Here is a 14,802-nt window from a genome sequence, read left to right as displayed (position 1 = left end):
ACTGAGTTGGCTAGGGCACTGAGAGCTTGCTGCAGCTGGTTGGATATCCCACAATTAGGATGTATTTAAAGACAGGACTTGAACTCAGGTCTTTGTGAATTCAAAGCCCACTATGCCAGAATACTTCTCACTATTTTATAATGTTTTGGAAATTGGATTTATATGTATTAAGTTCATGGTATTCTTGCCTCAACTACTAGTCAAAGTATATCATAATGTTAAATGAAGCAAGGCTCAGATAGCTTTATATCATTCAAGATCATTTAGCTGTTTATAAAACTCGAGATATATATTTATGTTCTCTTTTCAACTTATGGAATTTACCTATACATATTTAAAGATATTAAAGGTACATTGATTTCTTTCATTTATATTTTAATAGCTTAAAAAACTAAATTTAGGAAATAAAAGATAAACAACAAAAGAATGAAGAAAAAGAGAATGCTATTATGTCCTGAAGCTTAGGACTATTCTGAAACCTGTCTTTTTGGAGGATTTTAGACCTAGCAGAGGTTTGTTTTCATTCGTAACAGTTGGAAAATGGAAACAATCTACTTATTATCTGATAGATTATCTTTTATTAGACAAAACTGCTTTTAAAAAAAGGCAATTTTTAAAAATAGGAAAATATATTCAGAAGTGTCATTAATGACATAGAATACAAAGGAACATAAGAATTTCTTCTCAAATATTGTCACAATATTGCCTTCATTTTGCTTTTTTCCTTCTTCTTGTAAACCAGGGAGGGGAAAAAGGTACCAAATATGTTACAGTGGAAAAATTAGTAGATGAAAAGTTTAAAGACCTTTACTCTAGCTTCAACTTTTCCATTGATGTTCTTTATTATTATCTACAAATTACTTACAATGTCCAGGTTTGAGATTTCTTCACAGTCAAATGGGCAAAAATGGTACTATCATTCACATGGGGTACTTCCTCACCATGATAGTTACCAACCCTATGCTTTTCGTCATGACCCTTGGCCAACTTCTGCAACATAACACCCCCAAGCCACCATCTCCAAGGTCTAGTCACCATTACATTACCAAGGTTCACCTTTGCCAACAACCCCATTTTTGGTATTTAGGGCTGACCTCTGTTCTTTTGTTCTATCCCTTTCTCCCTATGGTAGTTTCAATTGTTTAGCTATTTCTTCTTTATCTGTATTTGTGGAATGTAATTTTTTTTTTTCCATTCAGAGAATGAAATTTCATCGTATTAGATTCATCCCATTGTTCTAATCTTTCATGGTCTTTTTGGAGCTTCCCTCTGCCGTTAAGTAGGTTAGCTCCAAGCTTCATGTCATCTGCAAATTTTCTAAGCATGCTATCTGTGTGCCTTTATCCAAGTTATACAAAAATGTTAAATAGTAAAGCATATGTCTTGAGGGCATACTACTGAATTTCTTGTTTCAAGCTGGCATTGACATTACTACTGTGGTTCCAGCAATTCCTTTTTAGTTTTCTTATTTATTACCCTTCTCTTTATACTCTATTATCCATCCATACTGGCCTCCTTTGTCATTCCTCACACATAATGTTCCAGCTCCCATCTCTGTGCTTCTGTACTGTCTTTTTCTCATTCCTGGAATGTTCTTCCTCCTTAACTACTATCTTCTTAACCAGTTATTCAGTTTCTAAATTTTAATTTTCTTTTGAATCCTTTTCCTTAAGTGGATAGCAGTAATAAAAATACCATTTCGGTTCCTGAGTTCATCAATTTTATGAATGCAAAAGATAAATTATCCAAATATCTCATGCCTGTACAAGTAACCCTATCAAATTAGTATTTCTATGTGCATATTTTGGACACTTTCTGAAAATGGAACTAAAATTCAGTTAAATGAAGATTAATCTTACTTGTATTAGAGAAATCATATGCTGCTTTCAGTGATTCCAAACTTGTAGATATCTTTTTTTTTTCATAATTTCATTAATAAACTGTATTATGGTAAGGAAAATACAGTTAGGATACTGAAGGAACTGGAAACCTTGCCTTAGAAGGACTCATTGACTTGTAGTGTTGAAAGATAAACTTTAAGAAATAATATCTAATAGCTGGAGATGTCATCTAGAAGTGGAATAATAGGCTCAGTCCATAGTGTTTCCAAGATATTAAAAAAGAAAGAAAGGCCTCTCGTGTTTTGGATTATTCATCTCTTGAAGATTTATGGGAAAACATGGACAACAGTAGCACAGGACAAAAAACTTAGGGTAATAATCAGTATCAGGGAGAAATAGGCTTGTGCTTAAAACTGATAGAAGGATTGCTTTTTTTTCTCCCCAGAGCAAACATTTCAACATTCTGTTAAAACACATCTAGAACTGTGGTATTAAACTCCAAATGTGGTCATTGTTCATTCTTTTATTGTGGAGTGTCTTTTGAAAATTTTTTTGAGATGTTTTTCATTTGTTTGTTGTCTCTCCATTTTCATTCTTTAAATATCCTTAAATTGACTGTTCAGTTGAATGTCTCACTCAGTTTTTTTAAAACTGCTTTTCCCTTCCTTTTCTACTTTCTGCTTAATTAGGAAGTACTGTTAAGGATCATTGATTGTTATCGTCCATAAGATTTTACAAACAAGTTTATATTTAAACCTACTATGTCTCTGGCTCTCATATCTCTTTGCTTGGCAAGAAAGTCAGATGTTTGCTAAGGCATCTTTTTGGGCTTTCCCTTCTCCCAATCCCCATAACAATTCATTTACATCTATTGTGTCTATGTTCTTCCATTAACATTTCATTTTTGTCATTAATAATTTGTTTAAGTAGATCAAGATAGAGCTTATTTTTTTTTTTTTTTAGCATTGTACTAGATGGTCAAAGCTGGAATAACCCATTAAAAACTTTCTTTTAGCTAAAATATAGTTGCTTTCATATTTTCCAATATTATTAGGTACCTATCATCTAATGGCAAAACCTTCTGACTTTTAAGTATTTATGGTAATATATGTGAGGCTTTTTTATAGTCTAAAAGTCTTGGGCCTCTCTTATTCTTTATTACTGATTTATTATAACATGCTGTGTTTTAAGAATCAAAGTTTCTTAAAGTTCTCCTTTTATGTCATATTCTAGTTTTAATCTTATTGTAATCTGTAGGAACAAAACATAAGGTATTACATAAGATTAAGAATTACTTTGGAAATAATGAACTTGCTGTCCATAATTCAGCCAGGCTTTTTATAAGCAATGAAATTTTAAGATAAGTTTTGAATTGGGGAATAAAGGGGATTTTTTTTTCCTACTAGTAAGTAGGTTTTTCTTGATAGCTAAATGAAAAAAAGTTCATTTAGCAACATTATAAAGGATAAGGGAGGGCAGAGTCAGAATAGCAGAGAAAAGCCAGGAAGTTGCCTGGGCTTTTTTTTCCATTTCCCCTTAGAAATAGCATTAAGTCAAACCTTTAAATGGATTCTGGAGCAACAGAATCTATAAAAAGTTGGAGTGAAACAATTTTATAGCTTAAGATAATTGAGAAAGACTTCAGGAAAAGTCTGTTTCTCTTGAGTGAAAGAAAAGTGTGGAACAGCACAGATACTGTTCAGGCAAACCAGTAGACGTCTCTTAACTGTAGCACAAGTGAGCTATTGAGGCCCCATGGTTCTGGCTTAGCAGGTCTGTGACACAGCAGGCTACCTGTAGACAGGCCTTTCATGAACCCTGCACAGGACAGCTGTCAGATCCAAAACAATAGATATGATAAATGCAACTAGGCCCAGCCACGTCAGGAAAGTGGACAAGCTGCCAATACTTGAGGCCCAGGTATAGTATGCCATGACTAGGTCCCTACCTCCTAGCAAATGAAGCTTGGGAGAATGTCCACTGACCACCAGGAGTAACTTAACTTTAAAAATCATAACTTAGGATAAAAAAATGAGCAAAACCCAGAAAAGAGCCTTGATCACAGAAAGGTACTGTGGTGACAAGGAAATTCAAAACAAGACAATAGTGACAAAATACCTATATGCAGAGACTCATAAAAACCCCAAAAGCTTTCCTGGAAGAGCCCAAAAAGGAGTTTAAAAACTAAATAAGAGAGGTGTGTGTGGGGGGGAGATTTAGGAAAAGAAATGAGGGCTAAATTCAAGAAAAAGAAGAAAGTTTGGAAAATGAAAGACAAAAATTGACTGAAGAAAATAATTCCTTAAATAATACAGTTGACCACACACCTGTCAGATTGGCTAGAATGAGAGGGAAAGATAATGTGGAATGTTGGAGGGGATGTGGGAAAACAAGGACATTGATACATTGTTGGTGGAACTGTGAATGGATCCAACCCTTCTGGAGAGCAATTTAGAACTATGCTCAAAAAGTTATCAAACTCTACATACCCTTTGATCCCACAGTGTTACTACTGGGCTTATATCAAAGGGACCTATATGTGCAAGAATGTTTGTGGGAGCCCTCTTTGTAGTGGCTAGAAACTGGAAACTGAATGGATGTCCATCAATTGGAGAATGGCTGAATAAATTGTGGTATATGAATATTATGGAATATTATTGTTCTGTAAGAAATGACCAGCAGGATGATTTCCGAAAGGCCTGGAGAGACTTACATGAACTGATGCTGAGTGAAACGAGCAGGGCCAGGAGGTCATTATATATTTCAACAACAATACTATATGATGATCAATTCTGATGGACATGGCCCTCTTCAACAATGAGATGAACCAAATCAGTTCCAAAGAGTAGTAATGAACTGAACCAGCTACACCCAGTGAAAGAACTCTAGGAAATGAGCGTGAACTACAACACAGCATTTTCAATCCCTCTGTTTTTGTCTGTCTGCATTTTTGATTTCCTTCACAGGTTAATTGTACACTATTTCAAAGTCCTATTCTTTTTGTACAGCAAAATAACTGTACGGACATGTATACATATATTGTATTTAACTTACACTTTAACATATTTAACATGTATTTGTCAACCTGCCATCTGGGGGAGGGAGTAGAGGGAAGGAGGGGAAAAATTGAAACCAAAGGTTTTGTTCAATGCTGAAAAATTACACATGTATATATCTTGTAAATAAAAGCCCCCCCAAATACAGTTGACCAAATGGGTGGGGAGGGGCAGGGAACTCCCCTTAAGAAAACACCTTTTGATAAAGTAGAATTAGTCAAGTGAAAAAGGAGGTACAAAAGCTAACTCAAGAAAATAAGTTAGAATTGGGCAAGGGGAAACTAATGAATCTATGAGATATCAAGAATCAGTCAAATAAAATCAAAAGAATTAAAGAATAAAAGAAAATATAAAATATCTCACTGTAAAAATAGCTGATTTGAAAAATGGATCCAAGAGAAATAATTTAAGAATTATTGGACTATCTGAAAGTTGTCATCATCCCAAAAAAAAAAAAAAAAGCCTGGACAGCATCTTTCAACTGATATCCTGGATTCTGAGGGTAAAATAGTAATTAAAAGAATCCAAAGATCACTTCTTGAAAGAAGTTCCCCAAATGAAAATTCCAAAGAATATTGTAGGCCAAATCCAGAACTATGAAGTCAAGGAGAAAGTACTGCAAGCAACTAGAAAAAAAAATTCAAATATCAAGGGGTGACAGTCAGGATTACACAGGATTTAGCAGCTTCTGTTTTAAGGATTGGAAGACTTGGAATATGATATTCTGGAAGACAAAGGAGCTTGGATTGCAACCAAGGATCAATAACCCAGAAAAATTGAGTATGGTCTTTTAGGGGGAAAGATAAACATTTAATGAAATAGGGAATTTTTTCAAATTTTCCTGATGAAAAGACCAGAGCTGAACAGACAATTCAAACTTCATAAATAAAATTCAAGAGAAACAAGAAAATGTAAATTAGAAAGGAAAAAAATCAACCATTATTTGATACGTTAAAATGTTTACTTCCCTACACAATAAAGATGATACATATAGCTCATTTAAAAAATCGTATTTACTTTTTAATATTTTCTAAATACACACAAAGGCAGTTTTTAGTATTCGCCTTTGCAAAACCTTGTGTTCCAAATTTTTCTCCTCCTTCTCTTCTCTTCACTGTCCAAAAGAAGACAGGAAACAATCTAAGTTAAACAAGTGCAGTTCTTCTAAACATTTCTATGTTCATTGTGCTGCATAAGAAGAATCAGATCAAAAAGGAAAAAAAAATCACATTTTTAAAAAGCAAGCAAACAACAACAAAACTGCTTTTATCCACATTCAGTCTTCATAATTCTCTCTCTGGATGCGGATGGCTCTTTCCATCACAATTCTATTGGAACTACCTTGAATTACCTCATTGTTGAAAAGAACCAAGTCCATCACATTGGTCACCATTTAATCTTGTTGCTATCTACAATGTTATCTTGGTTCTGCTCACTTCACTCAGCATCAGTTCATGTAAGTCTTTTCAGGCTTTTCTGAAATCAGCCTGCTCATCATTTTTTATAGAACAATAATATTCTATTACTTCCATGTAATATTCCATTACTTTCAATTCCTCAATTGATGAGTATCTACTTAATTTCCAGTCCTTGACACTACAAAAAGGGCTTTTACAAATATTTTTGCACATGTGGGTCCTTTTCAGTTTTATGATCTCTTTGGGTTATAGACTCAATAGAGACACTGCTGGATCAAACGGTATGCCCAATTTGATAGCCCTTTGGGCATAATTCCAAATTGCTCTCTAGAATGATTAGATCATTTCACAACTCCACCAACAATGTATTAGTGTATCAGTTTTCCCCCATTGCCTCTCTCATTCATCATTATGCTCTCCTGTCACTGAGAAGTCTGAAGTGGCACTTGAAAGTTTTCTTAATTTGCATTTCTACAATCAGTAGTGATTTAGAGCATTTTTGCCCTTTTTTTGGCTTTAATTTCTTCAATCTTTATAGCTCTTGGGAATTGCCCTCTATTAGGGCAATTAATAAGAATATAGGACAGAGGGTGTGATGTGATGTGATGATAGAAAGGGCAGGAGGTTAAAAAAAAAGATTGTAAAGGGAGGGGGAAGCAAAATGGGATAAATTACATTACATAAAGAGGCACAAAGAACCTATTACAGTTGAGGGAAGGAGCTGAACATTGTTTGAATCTTACTGTCATTGGATTTGGCTTGAAGGGGAAATAATAGGAACGTTCAATTGGATATAGACATTTATCTTACCATATATGGAAGTAGGAAAAGCAAGCGGAAGGAAAAGCAAGGGGGAGAGGCTGATAGAAGGTAGGCAGTGGTCAGAAGCTAAATACTGCTGAGGAGGAAAAGGGAAGGGAGATACAGAGTAAAGATAAAGGGCTGGAGCCAAATATATAATTTAAGTTAAAAAAAAAATCTTGATTTCACATAAAGCAAAAGCTAAAATATATTTAAATAGAAGTGTGGAAGGAGACTACATCTTGCTAAAAGATAGCATAGATAGTAAAGTAATATCAGTACTATACATATTTGCAACAAGTTGTATAGCATCCAGATTCTTAGAGAAGAATTTAAGTGAGTTACAGAAAGAAATAGATGGCAAAACTATACTAGTGAAAGACCTCAATTTCCGCCTCTCAGATCTAGGGAAATCTAACCACCAAATAAGTAACAAAGAAGTTAAGGAGGTGAATAGAATTTTATTTTGATTTTTTATTAATTTTTTTTATTTCTGAGATTTAAATGGTCACACTGAATTTTTAATTTATCCTCAGCCCTCTGAGGATGTTCTGAAACACTTTTTTTTTTTTACATGTCCAAACAGTTATTTTGCTGTATAAAAAGAGTCCGACTTTGAAGTAGTTTACAATTAGCCTGTGAAGGAAATCAAAAATGCAGGTGGACAAAAATAGAGGGATTGGGAATTCTATGTAGTGGTTCATAGTCATCTCCGAGAGTTCTTTCCCTGGATGTAGTTGGTTCAGTTCATTATTGCTCTATTGGAACTGATTTGGTTCATCTCATTGTTGAAGTGGGCCACATCCATCAGAATTGATCATCATATAGTATTGTTGTTGAAGTAAATAATCTTCTGGTCCTGCTCATTGCTGAATAGAATTTTAGAAAAGTTAGATATGATATTCCTCTGGAGAAAATTGAATGGGGATTGAAAGGAATCTACCTTTTTCTCAGTAGTACATGGCACAAAAACTGACCATGTATTAGAGCATAAAAACCTTTTAGTCAAATGCAGAAAGGTAGAAATATTAAATTTGCCATAATTTAAAATTTATTATATATATATGTATATTTATATATAAATTTAAATTCAGATCATGATGCAGTAAAAACATTCAATAATGGGCCTTGGAAAGATAGAATAACAATTAATTGGAAACTAATCTAATCCTAAAAAATGAGTGATTCAAAAAACAAATCATCGAAATGATAATTTCATCCAAAAGAATGATAATAATGAAATAATATAGCTAAATTTATGAAATACAGCCAAATTACTTTTTTAGGGGAAATTTTATATCTCTAAATTATTATATGAATAAAATACATAGAGGAGCATGCAACTAAGAAAGCTAGAAAAAGAACAAATTAAAAATCCCCAATTAAATGCCAAGTTAGAAATGTTAAAAATCAAAGATTAATGAAATTGAAAGAAAACTATTGATTAACCTAATAAATGAAACTAAGAGCCTGTTTTATGAAAATAAAAATAATGAAATATTGTTCAATTTTATTAAAAAAAAAAAAAAAAAAGCCAAATTACCGAAAATGAAAAGGGTGAATTCAGCACCAATGAGGAGGAAATTAAAGCAATAAGTAGGTGCTATTTTGCCTAATTGTATGCCAATAAATGTGACAATCTAAATGAAATGGATGTATGTTTACAGATTAACAGAAGAGGAAATAAAATACTTAATCCCATTTTAGAAAAAGAAATTGAACAAACCTGCAATGAAGTCTCCAAGGCTAGATGGATTTTTTTAGTGAATTCTATCAGACATTTAAAGAACAAATAATTCCAATATTGTATAAACTATTTGTAAAAAAAAAAAAAAAAAAAAAAAAACACTCTTATCTGAGTATAAAACTCTTCCCCGAGTCCTCCCAAATTCCTTTTATGACATAAATATGGTATTGATACTTAAACCATGAAGAGTCAAAACATAGAGAAAATTGTAGGTCAATTTCCCTGATGAATTTTAATGCAAAAAATTTAAGTGAAATATTAACAAAGAGATTGCAGCAATTTATTACCAGGATAATACCCTTAGCCTAGGTGGGATTTATTCAGTAATAAGAAAATTATCAGAATAATTGATCATATCAAGCAAATATAAAAGAACTTATATTATCTCAATAGATGCCAAAAAAGCTTTTGATAAAATACACCAATTCCTATTAAAAACACTAGTGATCATGGAATAAAGGAAAAGGCATTCCTTAAAAGTAATAAGCAGTATCTATCTAAAACTATTAGCAAGTATTGTTAGCTTTCCCCATAAGACCAGGTGTGAAATAAGGATCCCTGTTATCAACACTAATATTCAATATTGTATTGGAAATGTTAGCTTAAGCAATAAGAGAAGAAAAAGAAATTGAAGGAATTAAAATAGGCCGATGAGGAAACAAAACTATCAAATGATATGATATAATTAGAAAATCCTGGAGAATTAACTAAAAACTTATTTGAAATTAACAATTATCAATCACTCATAAGTAGGTTGAACTAATAAAAATGACAATTTTACCTAAATTTGTTTATTCAGTTCCATATCAGAATTCTAAAAAAAAATATTTTCTAGATCTAGAAAAAATAAAAACAATTCATCTAGAGGAACAAAAAGTCAGGAATATCAAGGGAATTAATAAAAAAGGATAGGGAAGAGGAAAAGATGAGTATCTGAGAGTCATTATGGTAAAATGGGAATAGCACTGAAATTAAATTAAAGAAGACTCTTGTTACAAAAGCAATTTGTTTCATCCCTCTAAGATAATACATGTAAAAGCCTTAAATAAATTATACATTTTAATTGTTTTTGTTAGGAAAGAGGTTATCTTATACAGAAAGTCTTTGAAATTTTAATATGTGAAATTTGTATGTGCTTCACAAGGTGATAAGTAGATAGAAGCAGGATTAGAAAAATTCCAAGAATTTTGAAGAAAATCTTGGAAAGCATTAAGATGTCTAGGTAGCTGGCCAATGATTTTTTTTGTAGTATGAAGAAAAGGGGATATATCCAGCAAGTAATGAGCAGGAGGAATTAACATATAATTTAAATGTGGATGTAATTGAAAGAGAGCATTAAATATATTAAAGAAAAAAAAAATTGAAGCAGATGGAGAACATGATCAAGATAGATGGCTGAACCTGCCCAGCACATGCTCCCTTCTATTTTTCTTTCAGGATATCCTAGTTAGCTACACCAGTTTACTGATCCTATGAGTAGCAGTAGGTTGACAGCTGGTAGAAATGATGCCTTTCTGGAAAGGCTAGGTTGGGAACAGAACCTACAGTAGTTTGATCAGTGTTGCTCCTTTGCTTAATGATGCATGTTTTAATAATAGTTGCTGCTGGTGATAAAGAAGATAGGTCCCTTGTCCATAGTGATAAGTGCTGCTGGGCCCGGGGGCTTAGTGGTTTGTAGAACATAACTATTCCCAAGCTTCTTGGGTTCTGCATCCTGGGCTGTCTCCTCATTGTTTATGGGGAGAGGATGGTTCAGATGACAGTTGTTTGACTTGCCTGGGATATGCTGCCTACTATTCTGTTTTGAGTGATAATAAAAATGGTCTTATATATAGGAATGAAAACAGCAGTCAAGGGAAAGTTATCTTCACCATACTTATCTTGATACAGTAGTCAAAATATTGTGCAGAAAAAAGCTTAATTTGTCATGTTTCTTAGATCAGGGTTTATTAATAATTTAATTTTTCAAATGAAGTAATATTTGTAAGGTACTTAACACAATCCTTGACTTAAAAAGCACTATGCTTATTTCCCTACCTCCTTAAAAAAAGACACTAGAACAAATAGTATATCACAAAATACATTCATTACATTCAAAAAACAAGATTTTGACCTCTAGGTTGTCCGTGAAATTTGTTTTTCAGAATAGGCATTCACAACCTCAGAGACATATTTTTAATATCAAGATTCTTTTAAATTAACTATAAATCAGCAGAGAATGAATGCCCTCCAAATATCATTCAATTTTTGGTTACTAAAGTTTGTGTTCAACATTGCCATGACCATCTTTATTTTGGTCTTAAATGTAAATTTTTTTTGTCAGATGATATATTTTGTGATTTTTTTCCTAATTAAATATCTATTTTTATCATATGTGTGTATGTATATATATATAATATATATGTGTAACACATATATATTATATATATATCTTTTTTTGTATTGTTAACTATACTTTAAGTTCAATTGATGTTAAAATTATGATAATAGATTTCTATCATAGTTTAAAATTTCAGTTTTATGCCAGCTAGCCCCCTACACTAACATCTGAAATGTACTAAGAATATTCTTTAAATCCCCTTCCTCTATTTTGTCTTCCCTTGATTTTCTAATGGCTGAATTACTTTCTTTATGCTGTTTTTCTTTTTTTCAGCAATGCGGCCACTTAGCATGTCTCACAGTTTTGACTTGTCAGGTAAAAAAAAAAGCAAACACTTCAACACCTGACATGAGTTTTGTGATTTTTGTGAAACACATTTCACTCATCTGCTTGTTTAAACATGTATCAAAAAGAAAATTGAAGGGCTTCTTCCAAGCCAGTCAATGAAATAAAAGATTCAGTCTATTTGAGTATTACAAAATTTTGAGGAAAATCTTTTTTATATATCTTTACTTTGACAAATTACATTCCGACCAAATGATATTTCTAGATTTCTTTTTTTATCCTTCTATTAAAACACTAAAATCATAAGAGAGCTATAGTGGTTTTTATAGTGTTCCAAATGTAAATTATAAAGCTCAACATAGTTACTTAAGTTAGATTAAAATTCAGTGAGATTACTAGTTTTGAGCTTTGGTTTATAATGTTAATTACTCCTTTATAATTGTGAATTATGTATATAAAATTAATTTTAAATTATTATCATAAATCAAATCACAACATACATCAGTTAATCATGAATCAAATCAAATGGTGTGTTGCACATATTTTAAAAATTTTTAAATCTTTAAGACATGTTTCTATGTATAGTTACTATTAAACATAAGATATGAAATGTGCCTCAACATTTTGCAGAATTTCTCTTTTCATTTCCTCCTTAGTATAAATTGTCTGTTAATAAACTATTGGCACGTCTTGTATACAAAATCATATACTAACAAAAGTAGTGGACTATCAATGTAATAATATGTTTTTGAGGAGACTAAAATAGGATGCCCCACTCTAATATATTTTAGAGTTGTATCACAATAAAACTCCTTTCAATTTGCATTCAGGTAATATTTTCAGTTTTGATTTTAATGCCAGTTTATTTTTATAGTAAATTATAAATTCTTCATTTGATAAAATATTTAAGTTGAAATATCTATCATGGTACTTAAAATTGATTATTTGACTGACTACTGAAGAGCTCTTCTTTTTCTTTGTTCATTTGATAAATATTCATTTTCCTGAAGCAGTATCATCCTAGAAAATTTGATATGAAAAGGAGACTTCAAGGCTTTTGAGTGTTTGTTGAGTATGTCTTTGTTACTGCAAATGTCCAGAACTGGCTACTCTCTAAAGCAATTGGCTGAATGAAATCCAACAAAGTGAAAAAGAATATCTGCAAAACATTAAGTAACAATAATAATTGTTACTTGATATCATCAGTTAAATCTAGACAGTAAACTATTGAGTTTAAAAATTTACTTTGAATACAATCCAATAAATATTAGATATGGTTGGCTCATCTGAACATCAAATATTTGTTTATATGCCAATTAATTATCTATATTTGATGTAGATAGTTTGGAGAAGAATGACCCAATTGAAACAAAAGCCTGTATTTTCTATGTAGAAGAGTAGCCAATATTTTTTATGTCATTGCTCGACATTTATTTTGTGAGTTTATGGTTTCTAATGATTGTTTTGTTTTCTCTGGTATTTTAAAATGTATTTCCTATTAATGATTTGTCTTTGAACAAAGCCATGTTCTAAGAATATGAACTGAAAACCATGGATCCATTTTATTAACCTAAATGCAAAAAGTGAAAATCCATTTCCTTTTTACTAATTATTTCAAGATTTCTGTTGAATTAAAAGAAGTAAACTCTTATTAGGTCTGTTTATTACTAGTGAATAAATCTTTATAACATATTCAATAAATCATAATTTATTGACTTAGATGTATAAAAATATATTTTCCCTCGTATGTATTAAAATTTCAAAGTATATATTCTCAAATCTTTTAGAAATTATACAGTTTTAGAGTTGGAAGGAATTTCAGCTTTCATCTAGCCCTACTTATAGCCCAAGGTGGGGGAAAAATCTCTGCAGTATTTTTCACAAATCCAGCAACAGCTTGAAGACTTCCAACAGGGAACATTTGTCCTTTCAGGGAGCCCATTCCACTCTTTGCTAAATAATAAAAAAATGTTTCTAGATATCAACCTAAATTTTCCTCTTTGTTACTGGTTCTGCTTCTCTGGGTCTGAATAAGTCTGTTGTATCACTTCTTATACTTGAAAATAAGTCATAAAAAGAAGCCTTGTCTTCTGGCTTGTCTCCCCAATTCCTTCAACCAATTTACATATAGCATGATTAGATCATGGTATCCTTTGGATCAATGGTATCACACTTAAATAGAAACAGGGACCACATACATAAAGATTCCAGTGGACTACATGTTGACTTAGTTTTAAAATGTGATATTATCTATGTTTTAATACATTTGTACTTTTGAGATATTTCCCAAATACATTCTTATCTGGTTCCTGCCACAGGTGGGAATGAGAGTCATATGTGGGGTCACTTTTTTCTAAGCTATCCTGAATACAATACTTCACATGTGGTAGAACCAGGAGAGACTTTCATTATTCAATATCATTAGGTTTTTATGTGATATATGGTAGTGCCTTGATTGTGGAATCTTTAAATATCAGTTCATAGAAACATAAGATAAAGCATCTAATAAAACCACCCTATTTATGATTGTTCAAGTAATATGAGTGTATAAAATTGGTAATTAAGTAAATGAAATGATTTGGCAATTTTGTATGAGCACTTTGCTGTTATATCAATCACATTTTAAAACTAGGAGACCTTTTTTTTTTCCCAAAGCAACAATTGATTCTGTGATTTTATGAGTATAGGAAGCTCCTGGCAAAAACTGTGTATACTAGTAATACAGATCTGTACTTTCTCTCAAATTTGTGAACTGAGAGAGTTATCAGGACCCATAGAGATTAAGGTAACACATCTACTGTGTAAATATATGTCAGAAGTAGGACTTGAGCCCACATCCTCATGACTCCAAAGCCAGCTCTCTCCACTACTGCATGTCACTGTCTTTAACAGGAAGTCTGTCAACATTATAAATAGTATATGAATAAGGAATTATGATAGAGATGTATATGTGTATATGTACATACATATTTGTCATATCTATTATTTTCCCAGTAATCTATAATTAAATATTAAAAACATTTGGAGCTTTTTATTCTATCTTACTAAATCTAGTATTTTGGTACTATACAAAATTTTTACTGTAGCAATTTCAGTGAATGGACAGTAAGTTGAATGGACAAGTTCTAAACCTCTATTAATGTAGCTTATATGTTGTAGAGAGATAAAATAAAAAGCTTTTACATTTTCATTTTGAATTTAGGTATTTTTGTTCAGAGTTTTGATATATGTCATTTAATAGATTTAGGAATATTAATATTAATTCAGGAGTTCA

General features: G+C 31.8%; 1 protein-coding gene across 2 annotated transcripts in view; it reads left to right on the top strand.

Annotated features, from left to right (window-relative positions):
* The window catches only part of SPIRE1 (spire type actin nucleation factor 1), a 191,921-nt gene that overhangs the window by 141,898 nt on the left and 35,221 nt on the right, over positions 1–14,802 (top strand). Inside the window, exon 9 of one of the 2 annotated variants that reach the window (XM_051970488.1) lies at positions 11,517–11,558. The exons of the other annotated variant lie outside the window; for it this stretch is intronic. Coding sequence (XP_051826448.1) covers positions 11,517–11,558 — 42 coding nt within the window. The remainder of the gene's footprint in view (positions 1–11,516; positions 11,559–14,802) is intronic. 2 annotated transcript variants of the gene reach the window in all.

Source organism: Antechinus flavipes, chromosome 1 (assembly GCF_016432865.1).
Source record: "Antechinus flavipes isolate AdamAnt ecotype Samford, QLD, Australia chromosome 1, AdamAnt_v2, whole genome shotgun sequence".
NCBI classification, from domain to species: Eukaryota; Metazoa; Chordata; class Mammalia; order Dasyuromorphia; family Dasyuridae; genus Antechinus; species Antechinus flavipes.
Note: the sequence above shows the minus strand (reverse complement) of the source record. Positions and strands in the feature narration are given on the sequence as shown.